Below are 19,387 nucleotides of genomic sequence, written 5' to 3'. Positions count from 1 at the left end.
TTGTTAGCTGTTCTTTAGTCGGCTCCAACTCATGGCAACCCCGTGCACAACGGACCGAAACACTGCTCAGTCCTGAACCGTCCCCATGATTGGTTGGGGATTGGATGATTTTGATTCATAGGCTTTTCACTGGCTGATTTTTGGAAGCAGATCACCAAGCCTTTCTTCCTAGTCTATCTTAGTCTGGAAACTCCTTCAAAACCTGTTTACCATCATAGCAACACACAAGCCTCCACTGACAGCTGGGTGATGGCTGCACATGAGGCGCATTGGGTGGGAATCAAACCCAGGTCTCTTGCATGGAAAGTGAAACTTCTACCACTGAACCAAAAGGCCAGCAAACTCAGCTCAGCATGCCAGCAGGGAAGCTAGGCACTGGGCACTAGGATCTGTGTAAGGACCAGCAGAGGGCAGGCAACACCAAGGAAGAGGAGCCCAAAGGAAGGATTCATTTGGCATGAACACAGTAAAGTAAATGGGAAAGAACTCAGAAAATCGAAGACATTTTCATAATGTTTGAAGCCACAGTGAAGGAGAATGCCAGTCTTACAAGCTGGTCAAATCTTCCATTTTTAGATAACATAGCCATTTCATTTACCCAACTAACCTCCAGCCCGTGCTGCTCACAACTCATTCCTAAGCCCAAGGCAGGACTCCCAATGGGGTGAGACAGTCAAAGAAAACGTGCGGCATATTAAGAAAGTCACAGCTGGAGAGAGATGTATTTTTTACTAAATTCACATAAAATGGCATATTAGAACATGTCATCTGCTTGGTTGTAGGACATGTCTGATTCCACGACACCAATACCTTCATCACTGTAGTTTAAATCGCTTGAGGTGGTCTCACTTTTGCTCTTTTTCCTTTTCAGCAGCTCTCCTCCTTGCAGGTCAGGTAGTTCAAGCCCAGTAGAGCTCACAGTTTTAAGTCCTTTGGCGAACGGGACCTCAGCCCCACCCAGTTCCACTAAATCCCAATGATGGTCTGGGGGCAAAGGTCGATCACTCCGTAGTCTTTTCCTTATTTCTTCTTCTTTAGTCTGAAAGGCAGTATAAAACAATGAAAGACAGCCTGAAGAACTTTCTACAAGTTCTCATTAGTATTCCTGGTAATTAACACTTAGGGCTTCTCTCCTCTGTCATCCAGTCATTTAACAAACATATGCTGAAGAATTACTGTGAAGAAGACACCGGCTGTAGCCTTGTGGAGCTTATAGTCCAGTCCTTGCTCTCTGAGAGGCCAAGGAGAGAGACAGGAAATGGAGGCTGTCTGTCTAAACCCGTGAAGGCTAGGTCCCGGCAGAATGGCTGATGGAGGGTCATGGGGCCATATGTGCACACACGGGCTTCGGGAGTTGTCTGATGGCCTGCAGTGCTTCCTCTCAGCCCGCAACCCCTTCCCCACCCCTACTGAAAGCTGAAGTTTTCCTTCTTTAATATGAACAAAATTCTGTATTTCACTTAATTCTGAGAATCGTGTCTTCCTTACTGCAATACCATTTTCTTTAGATGCTGTCTTGACACAGTTTTGAGGCCCTCTCTGGAGAGTGATCCATCCCCTTCTTGAGCAGCTGATTAAATCCACTCTACAACCACTCCTCTTATCAGGCTCTCATACTCCTGGGCCAATAAGCACCCATCCTAATTACCTCGGGGCCAGGTACCCAAAAACTAGGGACAGCCCCTATTATGGTTTGTATTGTTTTCGCTAAAAATATGTGCTGTAAATCCTAATCCCTATACCTGTGGTTATAATCCCATTTGGGGATGGCTTGTCTTTGTTTTGCTAATGAGGGAGTGATAGTGTAGGGTGTGTCTTAAATCAATTTCTTCTGAGATATAAAAAGAGCAGATTGAGCAATCAAGCAAGCAGAGATGGGGAAGATGAATCCTATGTCCAGTGAAGATCACCAAGGAGCCAAGAAACAAAGGCTGAAAAGAAACCAGAACCTTCCCCTACAGCAAAAAGAGAGGAAGCCTTCCCCTAGAGCCTGTACCCTGCATGCAGACTTCTAGCCTCTTAAACTGTGAGAAAATAAATTCCTGCTTGTTAAAGTCATCCATTTGTGGTGTTTCTGTTATAGCAGCACTAGATAACTAAGACAGGTCCTGTGCCCCCGATCCTGCAGAATTATTCCAGATGCCCAACACCCAGGAAGCACACGGAGCCTAGCTGCTTGTCATACACAAGCCCCCACCTACAATTCCAGCTTGTCGTTGCCTTGTCCCTGGGTGCAACCCCTGTGTGGCCCTGTGTCATGGTGTGGTGGGCCTCCATGTCTCTGGAAACTGTGAGTATAGTAAGCCTGGTTACTTTTCATGGCCTCCTTGACACCTGATTCCCACGTCACACCTGACTTACCATCCTGTGAATTTGTTAGAGCACTTGCTTAAGCTATATGGATGACACTGAAATTCAACCAACTTCCAGATAGTGTATTCAACACAAAAGGAATTAAAAAATAAACAAGCATCTAAGGATACAACATAAGAAGTATGTTGTTGTTGTTAGGTGCCCTTGAGTCAGCCCAGATTTACAGCAACCCCATACACAATGGTACAAAACGGTGCCTGGTCCTGGGCCATTCCCAGGATCACTTGCAGATCAGACCATTGTGATCCACAAGGTTTTCACTGGTTGATTTTTGGAAGTACATTGCCAGGCCTTTCTTCCTAGTTTGTCTTAGTCTGAAAGCTCCACTGAAACCTATTCAGCATCATAGCAACATACAAGCCTCCAGACAGATGGGTGGTGGCTCTGCATGAGGTGCACTGGCTGGGAATCAAACCTGGGTCTCCTACATGAAAGGCGAGAATTCTACTGCTGAACCACCAGTGCCTCATGATAAGAGGCATGCAGATCATTAAAGTACTTAGTATAAATCCATGCAACATGTCCTAAACCTACCGATGGGCTCATTTTTGGAAGCCGACCTAGTATAATGGAGAACTTGGGTACCTTCCGGCGCTCCTCCACTGCCTGCATCTTCTCTTCTATGTCCTTCATGGTGAAATCCTTCACTTCCCTTTTGATCTTCAGTTTTTTCAGTCTGGCTGGTGGCTTTCTCAGTGGCTTCTCAGTCGTGTCCACCTGAAGGAAGACACATATTCACATGGAGAAGCAAACATATTCACTGGCAGAGGAGAAAGAAACACAGTTTAAAATGTAAACCTTCAACATCTAAACTTCTAATCTAATCTTCCAGTAGCAGATCAAATAATAATAACAACATGAAAGCTGGAAATGACAGAATTAATTCCTAGAGACAAAATCTATTAGATGCCTACTGGGGAAGCCAGCACAACGTGTACAAGGCAAGCCCATGTAGCTCCGTAGACACATGGACCTGAGGGACCGAATTGCTGGGCTGAGGGCTATGGTGACCACGGTCTCAGGGAACCTCTAGCTCAACTGGCATACAGAGTTTATAAAGAAAGTGTTCTACACTCTACTTTGGTGAGTAGCGTCTGGGGTCTTAAAGCCAAAAGCCTGTGAGTGACCATCTAAGATACTCCACTGGTCTCACCCCTTTGAGAACAAGGAAGAATGAAGAAAACTAAAGACATAAGGGAAAGATTAGTCCAAAGGACTAATGGACTACATCTACCACGGCCTCCACCAGACTGAGTCCAGTACAACTACATGGTGCTCAGCTACCAGCACCAACTGCTTTGATGGGGATCATAATAGAGGGTCTCAGACAGAGCTGGAGAAAAATGTAGAACAAAATTATAACTCAAAAAGGAAGACCAGACTTGCTGGCCTGACAGACTGGAGAAACCCTGAGAATATGGCCACTCCTGAGGTTCACCCTTCAGCCAAAGATTGAACAGGCCCATGGAAAAAAATAAGAGTAAATGGGCACACCAGCCCTGGGGCAGGGACTGGAAGGTAGGAGGGAACAGGACAGCTGGTAATAAGGAACCCAAGGTGAGAAGGGAGAGTGTTGATATGTCCTGGGGTTGTTAACCAACGTCATACAACAATGTGTGTGCTGTTTGATGAGAAACTGGTTTGTTTTGTACACCTTGATCTAAAGTTCAATTAAAAAAAAGAAAAAAAAATCTATCAGATTCCTAGAAACAAATAGGCTATCACAGAAAACGGGCCAAGAATGTAAAGGTGTTCTGGGACTGGATGAAGAGGACTCATAAGAAGAAAACAACTTTGAGGATGAGCACAAGAAGGGGAAAAGATGGTGAACGAGCAATGTGGATTCGTAGTTCAAAGTCATAATTTAATCTGATGACTTTATAAACCCGATGCTGTCGAACCGATTCTGACTCAAGTGACCCTAAATGACAGAGTAGAACTGCCCCATAGGGTTTCCAAGGAGCGGCTGGTGGATTTGAACTGCTAACCTTTGGGTTAGCAGCTAAGCTCTTAACCACATAAACTACAAATTACTTTCATTTGGGATCAAGATGAGTTTTTATAACTTTTGGTCTCACAAAAGAGAGAGATAATTCATGACTACTGAGCAGCAACTGTGTGCTGGCATTGCTGCAGTTACTTTATAAATTTTTCAGGACAAGTAAAAAATAAAATCCCTTTTCATATGGTTGACTGCCGTTTAAATAGCCCAAAGCTATTTCTGGTTCGAATTTTCTAGTTACAAAAAAAGCAAAATTGTTGTAAAGGGTTTCTGAAGAAAGTTTTAATTTACATGATTTTCTTTTAAAAAATTGTTTTATAATATACATTTGTTATGAAAAATTAAAATGATACATAAACAAATAATCTCCTAATCTTCTGTTTAACCACCTGGTCCGTAATCTCACTCCTCACCATGAATCTTTATTAAGAGTTTGATGTGTGGAGGCGGGGCCAAGGTGGCGGACTAGGTGGACGCTACCGCAGATCCCTCTTGCAACAAAGACTCGGAAAAACAAGAGAATCGATCACGTACATAACAATCTACGAACCCTGAACAACAAACACAGATTTAGAGACGGAGAACGAACAAATACAGGGAGGCAGCGATTGTTTTCAGAGCCTGGAGCCAGCGTACCAGTCAGCGGATTTTCTGGAAGAACTAGTTTCCCAGTGATGGCTCGGAGACAGCAGTCCATATCAAACCACATAAAGAAGCAGACCATGACAGCTTCTCCAACCCCCCAAACAAAAGAATCAAAATCTTTCCCAAATGAAGATACAAACCTGGAATTATCAGATACAGAATATAAAAAACTAATTTACAGAATGCTTAAAGATATCACAAATGAAATAAGGCAAAATGCAGAAAAAAGCCAAGGAACACACTGATAAAACTGTTGAAGAACTCAAAAAGATTATTCAAGAACATAGTGGAAAAATTAATAAGTTGCAAGAATCCACAGAAAGACAGCATGTAGAAATCCAAAAGATTAACAATAAAATTACAGAATTAGACAATGCAATAGGAAGTCAGAGGAGCAGACTCGAGCAATTAGAATGCAGACTGGGACATCTGGAGGACCAGGAAATCAACACCAACATAGCTGAAAAAAAATCAGATAAAAGAATTAAAAAAAATGAAGAAACCCTAAGAATCATGTGGGACTGTATCAAGAAGGATAACTTGCGGGTGATTGGAGTCCCAGAACAGGGAGGGGGGACAGAAAACACAGAGAAAATAGTTGAAGAACTCCTGACACAAAACTTCCCTGACATCATGAAGGATGAAAGGATATCTATCCAAGATGCTTATCGAACCCCATTTAAGATTGATCCAAAAACAAAAACACCAAGACATATTATCATCAAACTCGCCAAAACCAAAGATAAACAGAAAATTTTAAAAGCAGCCAGGGAGAAAAGAAAGGTTTCCTTCAAGGGAGAATCAATAAGAATAAGTTCAGACTACTCAGCAGAAACCATGCAGGCAAGAAGGGAATGGGACGACATATACAGAGCACTGAAGGAGAAAAACTGCCAGCCAAGGATCATATATCCAGCAAAACTCTCTCTGAAATATGAAGGAGAAATTAAGATATTTACAGATAAACACAAGTTTAGAGAATTTGCAAAAACCAAACCAAAGCTACAAGAAATACTAAAGGATATTGTTTGGTCAGATGACCAATAATATCAGATACCAGCACAATACAAGGTCACAAAACAGAACGTCCTGATATCAACTCAAATAGGGAAATCACAAAAACAAACAAATTAAGATTAATTAAAAAAATAATAATAATAATACACATAACAGGGAATCATGGAAGTCAATAGGTAAAAGATCACAATAATCAAAAAGAGGGACTAAATACAGGAGGCATAGAACTGCCAGATGGAGAGTGATACAAGGCGATATAGAACAATACAAGTTAGGTTTTTACTTAGAAAAACAGGGGTAAATAATAAGGTAACCACAAAAAGGTATAACAACTCCATAACTCAAGATAAAAGCCAAGGAAAACCTAACGACTCAACTAACATAAAGTCAAACACTATGAAAATGAGGATCTCACAATTTACTAAGAAAAACGTCTCAGCTCAAAAAAGTGTGTGGAAAAATGAAATTGCCAACAACACACATGAAAAGGCATCCAAATGACAGCACTAAAAACTTATTTATCTATAATTACGCTGAATGTAAATGGACTAAATGCACCAATAAAGAGACAGAGAGTCGCGGACTGGATAAAGAAACACGATCCATCTATATGCTGCCTACAAGAGACACACCTTAGACTTAGAGACACAAACAAACTAAAACTCAAAAGATGGAAAAAAATATATCAAGCAAACAATAAGCAAAAAAGAAGAGGAGTAGCAATATTAATTTCTGACAAAATAGACTTTAGACTTAAATCCACCACAAAGGATAAAGAAGGACACTATATAATGATAAAAGGGACAATTGATCAGGAAGACATAACCATATTAAATATTTATGCACCCAATGACAGGGCTGCAAGATACATAAATCAAATTTTAACAGAATTGAAAAGTGAGATAGACACCTCCACAATTATACTAGGAGACTTCAACACACCACTTTCGGAGAAGGACAGGACATCCAGTAAGAAGCTCAATAGAGACACGGAAGACCTACTTACAACAATCAACCAACTTGACCTCATTGACTTATACAGAACTCTCCACCCAACTGCTGCAAAGTATACTTTTTTTTTCTAGCACACAGGGAACAATCTCTAGAATAGACCACATATTAGGTCATAAAACAAACCTTTGCAGAGTCCAAAACATCAAAATATTACAAAGCATCTTCTCAGACCACAAGGCAATAAAACTAGAAATCAATAACAGAAAAACTAGGGAAAAGAAATCAAATACTTGGAAAATGAACAATACCCTCCGGAAAAAAGACTGGGTTATAGAAGACATCAAGGAGGGAATAAGGAAATTCATAGAATGCAACGAGAATGAAAATACTTCCTATCAAAACCTCTGGGACACAGCAAAAGCAGTGCTCAGAGGCCAATTTATATCGATAAATGCACACATACAAAAAGAAGAAAGAGCCAAAAGCAGAGAACTGTCCCTACAACTTGAACAAATAGAAAGTGAGCAACAAAAGAACCCATCAGGCACCAGAAGAAAACAAATAATAAAAATTAGAGCTGAACTAAATGAATTAGAGAACAGAAAAACAATTGAAAGAATTAACAAAGCCAAAAGCTGGTTCTTTGAAAAAATTAACAAAATTGATAAACCATTGGCTAGACTGACTAAAGAAATACAGGAAAGGAAACAAATAACCCGAATAAGAAACGAGAAGGACCACATCACAACAGAACCAAATGAAATTAAAAGAATCATTTCAGATTACTACAAAAAATTGTACTCTAACAAATTTGAAAACCTAGAAGAAATGGATGAATTCTTGGAAAAACACTACCTACCTAAACTAACACATTCAGAAGCAGAACAACTAAATAGACCCATAACAAAAAAAGAGATTGAAACGGTAATCAAAAACTTCCAACAAAAAAAAGCCCTGGCCCAGACGGCTTCACTGCAGAGTTCTACCAAACTTTCAGAGAAGAGTTAACACCACTACTACTGAAGGTATTTCAAAGCATAGAAAATGACGGAATACTACCCAACTCATTCTATGAAGCCACCATCTCCCTGATACCAAAACCAGGTAAAGACATTACAAAAAAAGAAAATTATAGGCCTATATCCCTCATGAACATAGATGCAAAAATCCTCAACAAAATTCTAGCCAATAGAATCCAACAACACATCAAAAAAATAATTCACCCTGATCAAGTGGGATTTATACCAGGTATGCAAGGCTGGTTTAATATCAGAAAAACCATTAATGTAATCCATCACATAAATAAAACAAAAGATAAAAACCACATGATCTTATCAATAGATGCAGAAAAGGCATTTGACAAAGTCCAACACCCATTTACGATAAAAACTCTTACCAAAATAGGAATTGAAGGAAAATTCCTCAACATAATAAAGGGCATCTATGCAAAGCCAACAGCCAATATCACTGTAAATGGAGAGAACCTGAAAGCATTTCCCTTGAGAACGGGAACCAGACAAGGATGCCCTTTATCACCACTCTTATTCAACATCGTATTTGAAGTCCTAGCCAGGGCAATTAGGCTAGACAAAGAAATAAAGGGTATCCGGATTGGCAAGGAGGAAGTAAAGCTATCACTATTTGCAGATGACATGATCTTATACACAGAAAACCCTAAGGAATCCTCCAGAAAACTACTGAAACTAATAGAAGAGTTTGGCAGAGTCTCAGGTTATAAAATAAACATACAAAAATCACTTGGATTCCTCTACATCAACAAAAAGAACACCGAAGAGGAAATAACCAAATCAATACCATTCACAGTAGCCCCCAAGAAGATAAAATACTTGGAATAAATCTTACCAAAGATGTAAAAGACCTATACAAAGAAAACTACAAAGTTCTAGTACAAGAAACTAAAAAGGACCTACATAAGTGGAAAAACATACCTTGCTCATGGATAGGAAGACTTAACATTGTAAAAATGTCTATTCTACCAAAAGCCATCTATACATACAATGCACTTCCGGTCCAAATTCCAATGACATTTTTTAATGTGATGGAGAAACAAATCACCAACTTCATATAGGAGGGAAAGAAGCCCCGGATAAGCAAAGCATTACTGAAAAAGAAGAAGTGGGAGGCCTCACTCTACCTGATTTCAGAACCTATTATACAGCCACAGTAGTCAAAACAGCCTGGTACTGGTACAACAACAGACATAGACCAATGGAACAGAATTGGGAATCCAGATATAAATCCATCCATGTATGAGCAACTGATATTTGACAAAGGACCAGTGTCAGTTAATTGGGGAAAAGATAGTCTTTTTAACAAATGGTGCTGGCATAACTGGATATCCATTTGCAAAAAAATGAAACAGGACCCATACCTCACACCATGCACAAAAACTAACTCCAAGTGGATCAAAGACCTAAACATAAACACTAAAACGATAAAGATCATGGAAGAAAAAATAGGGACAACCCTAGGAGCCCTAATACAGGGCATAAACAGAATACAAAACATTACCAAAAATGATGAAGAGAAACCCGATAACTGGGAGCTCCTAAAAATCAAACACCTATGTTCATCTAAAGACTTCACCAAAAGAGTAAAAAGACCACCTACTGACTGGGAAAGAATTTTCAGCTATGACATCTCAGACCAGCACCTGATCTCTAAAATCTACATGATTCTGTCAAAACTCAACCACAAAAAGACAAACAACCCAATCAAGAAGTGGGCAAAGGATATGAACACACATTTCACTAAAGAAGATATTCAGGCAGCCAACAGATACATGAGAAAATGCTCTCGATCATTAGCCATTAGAGAAATGCAAATTAAAACTACGATGAGATTCCATCTCACACCAACAAGGCTGGCATTAATCCAAAAAACACAAAATAATAAATGTTGGAGAGGCTGCGGAGAGATTGGAACTCTTATACACTGCTGGTGGGAATGTAAAATGGTACAACCACTTTGGAAATCTATCTGGCGTTATCTTAAACAGTTAGAAATAGAACTATCATACAACTCAGAAATCCCACTCCTCGGAATATACCCTAGAGATACAAGAGCCTTCACCCAAACAGATATATGCACACCCGTGTTTATTGCAGCTCTGTTTACAATAGCAAAAAGCTGGAAGCAACCAAGGTGTCCATCAACGGATGAATGGGTAAATGAATTGTGGTATATTCACACAATGGAATACTACGCATCGATAAAGAACAGTGAGGAATCTGTGAAACATTTCATAACATGGAGGAACCTGGAAGGCATTATGCTGAGCGAAATTAGTCAGAGGCAAAAGGACAAATATTGTATAAGACCACTATTATAAGATCTTGAGAAATAGTAAAAACTGAGAAGAACACATACTTTTGTGGTTACGAAGGGGGGAGGGAGGGAGGGAGGGAGAGAGTTTTTTATTGATTAATCAGTAGATAAGAACTGCTTTGGGTGAAGTGAAAGACAACACTCAATACATGGAAGGTCAGCTCAATTGGACTGGACCAAAAGCAAAGAAGTTTCCAGGATAAAATGAATGCTTCAAAGGTCAGCGGAGCAGGGGTGGGGGTCTGGGGAACATGGTTTGAGGGGACTTCTAAGTCAATTGGCAAAATAATTCTATTATGAAAACATTCTGCATCCCACTTTGAAATGTGGCGTCTGGGGTCTTAAATGCTAACAAGCGGCCATCTAAGATGCATCAATTGGTCTCAACCCACCTGGAGCAAAGGAAAATGAAGAACACCACGGTCACACGACAACTAAGAGCCCAAAAGACAGAAAGGGCCACATGAACCAGAGACCTACATCATCCTGAGACCAGAAGAACTAGTTGGTGCCCGGCCACAATCAATGACTGCCCTGACAGGGAGCACAACAGAGAACTCCTGAGGGAGCAGGAGATCAGTGGGATGCAGACCCCAAATTCTCATAAAAAGACCGTACTTAATGGTCTGACTGAGCCTAGAGGAATCCCGGCAGCCATGCTCCCCAGACCTTCTGTTGGCACAGGACAGGAACCATCCCCGAAGACAACTCATCAGACATGAAAGGGACTGGTCAGCGGGTGGGAGAGAGATGCTGATGAAGAGTAAGCTAATTATATCAGGTGGACACTTGAGATTGTGTTGGCATCTCCTGTCTGGAGGGGGGATGGAAGGATAGAGAGAGTGGGAAGCTGGCAAAATTGTCACGAAAGGAGAGACTGAAAGGGCTGACTCAATAGGGGGAGAGCAAGTGGGAGTACGGAGTAAGATGTATGTAAACTTATATGTGACAGACTGATTGGATTTGTAAACGTTCACTTGAAGCTTAATAAAAGTTAATTAAAAGAAAAAAAAAGAGTTTGATGTGTGTCTTTCCAGACATTCTCTCTCTCTCTCTGTGTACATATATGCATTAGAAATACATCTGTGTTGTTAAAATATAAATAGAATTATACCATATACACTGCTCTGCCATTTGCTTTCCTCACTTAATTTAATATGACATCTTTCTAGGTCAGGGTATATAGATTTATTACAACTAGGGGGAAGTTTTAATGAACTTTAAGGCTTCATTATTAAACAAACCAAATATTGTTCCAGGTAATTTCTGTGAGGAAATTTAGACAAAAGAACTATTGCTACTCATTCTAATTTCTCTAAGACTGTCTCTTCAGATGAGAATGCTGTAGGTACTGAGAAAATAAATCAAAGAAACAAAGAGAAACAGTGTAGCATTGTAGAAAAAGGCACCAGGTCTACATTTAAGACAGACCTGGGTTTGGATTCTGGCTCCACCTCAGTGTGACTTTGTATGAATCCTTCAACTCTGTAAGCATTGGTTTTCTCATTTGTAAAATAGGTTTAACAATACTTATTTCATAGGATTGTTAAAAAAAGAGAGACACAGAAAGAGGTATATAGTAGCCACTCAATAAATGGTACTTACTTTTCAGTCAATGAAAAACCAAAAATAAAAACAGTTGTGGGCAATTCTGACTCATGGCAACCCCGTGTGTATCAGAGTAGAACTGTGCTCCACAGGATTTTCAATGGATGATATTTTGAAAGTAGACTGCCAGGTCTTTCTTCTGAAGTGCCTCTGGGCAGACTCAAACTGCCAAATTTTTAGCAATCGAGCACATTAACTATTTGCCCCACTCAGGTACTCCTAAGCAATGCCTTTTTTCAATGATAGCACAAAGATTCTAAACAGGACACAATATTGGTCACAAAGGGGAGGAATGAGAATCGGAAAAGCACGAGGCCAGGAGGCAGGAGGCCTGGTCTTGAACCCCAGGCTCTGTCACTAATGCTGCATGACCTGAGGCCAGGGTTTTTGTTTGTTTCTTTTTGTCCATTTTTGTATTTTTTTAAATAATGATTGGCATCGTAGGCTTCCTGCTGGCAAAAGCCATCTGCTGAAGAGAGGGACATACTTGCTGCTATGGTGGCTCAACTAGAGATACTGTGTGTCATGGATTGAATTGTGTCCCCCCAAAATATGTGTCAACTTGACTAGGCCATGATTCCCAGTATTGTGTGACTGTCCACCATTCTGTCATCTGATGTGATTTTCCTATGTGTTGTAAATCCTATCTCTATGATGTTAACGAGATGGGATTAGTGGCAGTTATGTTAATGAGGCAGGATTCAGTCTATAAGATTTGATGGTGTCTTAAACTAGCCTTTTTTGAGATATAAAAGAGAGAAGCAAGCAGAGAGACATGGGAACCTCATATCACCAAGAAATGAGAGCCAGGAGAATAGCGAGTCCTTTCGGCCCAGGGTCCCTGTGCTGAGAAGCTCCTCAACCGGGGAAGACTGACAACAAGGTCCTTCCCCTAGAGCCATCACAGACAGAAAGCCTTCCCCTAAAGGTGGCACCCTGAATTTGGACTTCTAGCCTCCTGGGCTGTGAGAGAGTAAATGTCTCTTCGTTAAAGCCATCCACTTGTGGTATTTGTGCTATAGCAGCACTTGATTACCAAGACACTGTGAGATTTGTCTGAAAACGGCATTTTAGGAGATGTTCTTTCACAGAGGGCTACCAGAAAATTAAATAGGAATCCAAGATCCAATAAAGAAAGCCCAGTTGGGCTTTATACGGGAGCCTGATCCTTCACTGAAATGATAAGGTCAGTGGTTTTGAGAGAATTTTGTGTTTCTGGTTTGTGTTGGACTCTTCCTCTGGTTTTATCTCAAAACGATGCATATGAAATAATGCACTTCCTTCCCCTTCCAGAAACTAATCCTACGTGTACAGCCCTCTTCCCCTGTTGAGGCTGACAATTTTTGTAAAAGAACTGAAAGACTTTTTCACACTGAGTTTTATGAAGTCAAGATTTATCAACTGTAACCAGATGCCATTGAGTTGATTCTAATTCATAGTGACCCCATGTGTGTACGAGTAAAACTGTGCTCCACAGGGTTTTCAGTGACTGATTTTTTGGAAGTAGATCACCCTAGGCCTATCTTCTGAGGCACCTCGGGGTGGGCTTGAACTGCCAACCTTTTCGCTAGCAGCCCAGCACTTAACTGTTTTTGCTACCCTGGGACTCCTTTATCAGCTGTCCCATTGCCATCAATTCAGTTCTGACTCACAACGACCCTACAGGGCAGAGAAGAACTGTCTCATAGGGTTTCCAAGGCTGTGATCTTTACAGAAGCAGACTGCCACATCTTTTTCCCGTGAAATGGCTGGTGGGTTCAAACTGGTGACCTCTCAGTTAGCAGCAGAGTACTTAACTACTACACCAGCAGGGCTCCTTTTATCAACTGCCCACCCACTGCTATCGAGTTGATTCTGACTCATAGTGACCCTATAGGACACAGTAGAACTGCACCATAGAGTTTCCAAGGAGCACCTGGCAGATTCGAACTGCCGACCTCTTGATTAGCAGCCATAGCACTTAACAACTGCGCCACCAGGGTATCAACTACAGACACATAAAAATGATAATAACAATGATCACATGATGCTTAAGACACATATATAGCATGGCCATTTAAATCACAGAATATTTTCAAATATACCGATAAAAGCTCACTTATCTATTTCTATTTAGCTTCTTAACATAAAAAAAAAAAAAAGAAGGAAAGAACTTTAAAACCTATAGAAGCTGCCAGTTCCCTCATCTTTAAGAATACTATCAGTGGACTGCCAAGCCCAAAGACGCTGAAATAAGACGCAGGTCTTGTCTCTAGCCACCCTAACCTTTACGTATTACCTCTTGCATCCTCTATGCAGTCCTCCAGGCTTTCCTAAGCAACAACTGACCTACAGCTGAACCTAACTCAGTTCAGTTTCCTGACTGGAGCCTTGTGCATAGAATGGCTGCAGGCCAAGGTTTCCTGCAAGAGATTTGTTCAGGCTGTTCTGTCACTTTTAGACCTCCTGGGGAAGGTCACTCTGAGCATTAACTGGCATTATTGAGTCTTAACCCAGTCAACTTCCTCCTCCTTAAAAAACACCCCATGAGGTTCAGTAAACAATGTTGGAGATCCTGAAGCAAGAGAGGCAAACTCCCTAACTACATCATAGGTTACCAAGCACAGAAGTCCCAGGGAGCAGGGAACAGACTTTGGCCAGAGATGGGAGGCATCAACAGGGACTTCTCAGAGCCTGGGGGAGGGAGACCCACAGCATGCTAAGAGGCTGGGAGAAATGTATTTGGGATAAAACACACCTAACTTGATAATGAAGTCCCTGGGTGGTGCAAATGGCTTATGTGCTTGGCTACTAACCAAAAGGATGGAGTCCATCCAGAGGCACCTTGGAAGAAAGGCCTGGCAATCTACCTCTGAAAAATCAGGCATTGAAAACCCTGTGGAACAGTTCTACTCTGACACACATAGCATTGTCATGAGTTGGAGGTGACTTGACGGCAACCAGTTAAACTGGATAATATCTATGTGAATAAAGGAAAATCACATTTCTTTAGAGAGATCTACAGCAACCAGTACACATATTTACATATATGTACATACAACTAAAGCACATTTAAATCTCAGTGGAACGTTTTAAAATGTACTGAAAAATTCATTTACGAATCTGGCATGTGGCATGAACAATTAAGCACTCGACTATTGGCTGAAAGGTTGGCGGTTTGAAATCACCCAGAGGCGTCTTAGAAGACAGGCCTCGAGATCTGCTTCCAAAAGGTCACAGCCATGAAAACCCTATGGAGCATGGGGTAGCCATGAGTCAGAATCAATTTGATGGCAACTAAAAATAACAACATATCATTTTAACTCTTTCTGAGTGAGCATAAAATCAGTGAGCATGAATATGCTTGAAAGCTGGCTAGCAGCAGGCACTACGGCATTGCTGTAGTCCTTGCCAGCAATCAGTGGTAAAAATTACAACAAAAGACAAAAAAGGATGGGGCCCCTGTGATGGATACAGATATGCTCACGGACCTCTGGGAAGCCCCCTGAATCACAGGATGGATGGAGGGCCTTCACTTTTCAGCATCCTTTATCACTGTCACTCTAAGTAATAACCTGCATTAAAGATTACAGGACTGAGAAGCAGAGAGATTGTGCCTAAAATTCCCTTATACCTAGTATACTATAGGTCTACATAAGAGGAGCCCTGGTGGTGCAGTGGTTAACCTCTCAGCTGCTAACTGAACGGTTGTGGGCTTGAATCTACCCAGCGAAAGAAAGACCTGGAAATCTGCTCCCATAAAGATTACAGTCTATGAAACCCTATGGGATTGCTATGAGTCGGTATGAACTCAATGGCACCTAACAACAAGATAGATCTACATAACCCAGAAAAAAACCATTGCCATTGAGTTTATTCTGATTCACGGTGACTACATGTATTTCAGAGTAGAACTGTGCTCCATAGGATTTTCAAATCTGTGACCTTTTGGAAGTAGATCACCAGGCCTTTCTTACAAGGCACCGCTGTGTGGATTCAAATTGCCAATCTTTCAGTTAGTAGCCGAGAGCAAACCATTTGAAGAAATCTTATTTTTTAAAAGCATTCTCACATTTGTTATTCTATTTGTCCCCATTATATTTTATTAATTTTTTATAGCAATGAAGAAATAGTGTTTACATGTCAGACTGAATTCATCACGTTTTAGTAACTGTTGAAATTAATATTCTTTTTATGACCATACTCTTTCTGTTTTCCTTCAGGCTTCGGTTTTTTTTTTTTTTTTGCCAATTTTATCGTGCCTTATTTCCTCTAAAAATAATATTAAATAATAGTTAAAGGTAATAGCTGTCTAATAATACTTCCATTCTTAATGTGGTTCCCCTCTCAGTCCTTCAATACTTATTCTCATCCTTTTAAATTGGCCTCATAACTTTTCCCAGGACACCTGGTGTCTGGCAGGCTTATGTTTTCAGCTACACCTAAGTTGACAGAGGCTTTCACCTGGACCACTGAGCAATTACGTCTCTTCTTCATTTACATGCTTTTCCTGGGTCTACTTCATCTCTATTTCTGAAGTGGAACCTGTTCAGGAATATTTTGGAATTCTCTTTCACAATGAATGAGGGATTACAATTTCAAAAGCTTTAAACCGTTTTAGCCTTATAATGATCGGAGGCTCTGTGCACATGTTTGCTGACACTTTAGAGCAGTGGTTCAGTAGTTCAGTGGGAGCTTTCAAAAGCACTAATGCCAGGTCCCACCCCCAGGCATTAGGCTGCTGTTGAGCCAGCCCAGACCACTGTGATCTATAAGGTTTCTTCCTGCTGATTTTCAGAAGTAGATCACCAGACCCTTTCTTCCTAGTCTGTTTTAGTTCAGTAGCTCCACTGAAGCCTGTTCAACATCATAGCAACGTGCAAGCCTCCACTGACAGACGGGTGGCGGCTGTGCACTGGCTGGGAATCAAACTCGGGTCTCCTATATTGAAAGACAGAATTCTACCCCTGAACCACATGGTTTAGTACTCAACCACTAGCCAAAAGGTTAGCAATAAGAACCCACCTAGAGGCGCCTCGAAAGACAGGCCTGACGATCTGCTTCCAAAAAGTCACAGTCTTGGAAACACAGCACATGTGAAGTCGGCCTGCGTCAGAATTGACTTGACGGCGACTAACAACAACAACAACAGCACCCCTGGCGTGGGGCTGGGGTGGGGCCTGGGCACCAGGGATTTGGAAAGCTCCCAGATTTTTGAAGATGATTCAAATGTGCAGCCAACAGTATATTAGACAAGAAAATGCAGAGCTGTGTTGCTGCTCTAGCCTGTTGTAAGCCTGGTTGATAATGGGACATCCTGGCCCAACACCAAAGTGAAAAAAAAAGAGTTGTGTCATTCTTGTCTAACTCTGTGATTCTGTCACAGCCTTTGATATAATGTCTGGTCTCCATTTCTACCACTTCTATTTCTTTTCTTTTTCATTCTTTTTTCCTCAGGCTTCTTTCCCTTGTTATTTCTTCTCTTCACCTTCTTTCTTCTGACTATATTTTCGGCCTACTAGTGGTGCCTGTAAGAAGCCCAGGTGGTGCAGTGGTTAAGAGCTCAGCTGCTAACTGAAAGGCTGGCGGTTCAAAACCCCAAGCCGCTCTTAGGGAGAAATATGTGGCGATCTGCTTCCATAGAGATTACAGCCTTGAAAACCCTCTGGATCAGTTCTACTCTGTCCTATGTTGTCTCTATGAGTCGGAATTGACTCCTGGCACACAACAACAACAATGGCGCCTGTGGGTACTGGTTTATCCCTAGAGGCTTAAAAAAAAAAAAAACCCCACACAAACAAACAAAACCTGCTGTCTTCTAAGCAGGTTTATACAGAAATTACTAAGAATTTTAGAACTCTAGACTTTGGCCATGACCAGTCAACAGAGTAATAATATTACTCAAACTAAGGAAAAACAATGACAGATTAGTCAAGATGAATCAACAAAGAAAAATAATAGGGAAACAATTTCTACAATGTATTTATTTCCTCTTGTTTGACTTCAGGGTGTTTGTGTGTGTATAAATGTATGTTGTTGTTAGCTGCCGTTGAGTTGGCCCCCGACTCGCAGTGACCCCACACACAATGGAATGAAATGTTGCCTGTTCCTATGCCATCCCCGTGATGGGTTGTGGATTGAACCTTTGTGATCCACAGGGTTTTAATTGGCTAATTGTAGATTGCCAGGCCTTTCTTCCTAGTCTCCCTTAGTCTGGAAGCTCCACTGAAACCTGTTCAGTGTCATAGCAGCACACAAGCCTGCACTGACAGACAGATGGTGGCTGCACGTGAGGTGCCTGGGCTGGGACTGGAACCCAGGGCTCTGTCATGGAAGGCAAGAATTCTGCCACTGAATCAGCAAGGCTCTGCCCTCATGTACTCAAACCAATCCCACTGCCTTCGAGTGGATTCCAACTCACAGCGACCCTATAGAAGAGAGTGGAAATGCCCCATAGGGATTCCAGGGTATAAACCTTTACAGAAGCAGACTGCCACAACTTTCTCCCGCAGAGTGGCTGGTAGGTTTGAACCACCAACTGCCAACCACTGTGCCACCAGGGCTTCCTTTCCCATAAGCATGGGTATTTTAGCTTTGGTCTTTAGGCCTGCTTTCTTATGTAGTGATCAGATTTCGGTTTTATATCCTCAATGTCCCGGCACAATATCTAGTACATAGCAATCACAATGAAAACTGCTGAAAGAATGAAGGCATGTTATTAAACAAAAGGGGCTTATTGGGTCTCCAATCTAGTAAAACCTAAGATATATGTTTTACTAGATTCACTAAGAGTTAATGATTACGGCAATTCCTGAATCAGTAGAGAGTAACTGTGTGTTGGGGAGGGGGGCGGGGAGGAATTTATCAGAGCAAAAATTGGCTGAGATAAACGCTGTCATCTGGGCTGTCACTCTATAAGGCATATGCTGGAAATAATGACTTGTGATTAATCATATTCTATTACTACTTTTAACTATAAGCTGACACTTATTTCAAAATTACTTGCCATGACATCGTATGACTCTCCATTTCTAAATACTTTACTGTGGCTCTGTATTATTCCTTGAACAATGAGTTCCTCCAGGATGTCTGATGATCTTTGCCGCTCTCGATTCTCCAGGTCCTGGGGTTTGCTGATTAATCCGTTGGGCACTAGGTCTTCCAAAGGAAAAGGAAAAGAAGAAAGAAAGCAAGATTTAAGCAAATGCTGAATGGAGACTTTACTGATCATGTTACTTAATGACATCGTAGTCTCATTTTATGTACCTGTTACAAAAGATTATGCCTAGGTGCTGGGTACTAAGACTCTATTATATTCGTTTTATGGAGTTAGAAATCTCTTTTCCCCAAAAAAGTTTGTTTTCAAGATCAGCTTTATAGCCCAGTACGGCCCACTTTTTATTTTTTTTTAGGCATGCCTTTAGTTAATATGATTAAAAGAACTCTCAGCTTTGAAAAGAA

The 19,387-nt window shown here is 41.1% G+C and overlaps 1 protein-coding gene across 1 annotated transcript in view; it reads right to left on the bottom strand.

Moving 5' to 3' along the window:
* Positions 1 to 443: 443 nt before the first annotated feature.
* Positions 444 to 19,387, bottom strand: part of STMND1 (stathmin domain containing 1) — a 37,040-nt gene continuing 18,096 nt past the window's right edge. The window contains exons 3-5 of the mRNA XM_064295238.1: positions 18,933 to 19,084; positions 2,959 to 3,090; positions 444 to 1,039 (exon numbers count right to left, since the gene is read on the bottom strand). Coding sequence (XP_064151308.1) covers positions 755 to 1,039; positions 2,959 to 3,090; positions 18,933 to 19,084 — 569 coding nt within the window. The 3' untranslated portion in view covers positions 444 to 754. The remainder of the gene's footprint in view (positions 1,040 to 2,958; positions 3,091 to 18,932; positions 19,085 to 19,387) is intronic.

The sequence above is a fragment of the Loxodonta africana genome, chromosome 1 (genome assembly GCF_030014295.1).
Source record: "Loxodonta africana isolate mLoxAfr1 chromosome 1, mLoxAfr1.hap2, whole genome shotgun sequence".
In the NCBI taxonomy this organism is placed as follows: Eukaryota; Metazoa; Chordata; class Mammalia; order Proboscidea; family Elephantidae; genus Loxodonta; species Loxodonta africana.
This window is presented reverse-complemented; position numbering and strand designations above follow the sequence as displayed.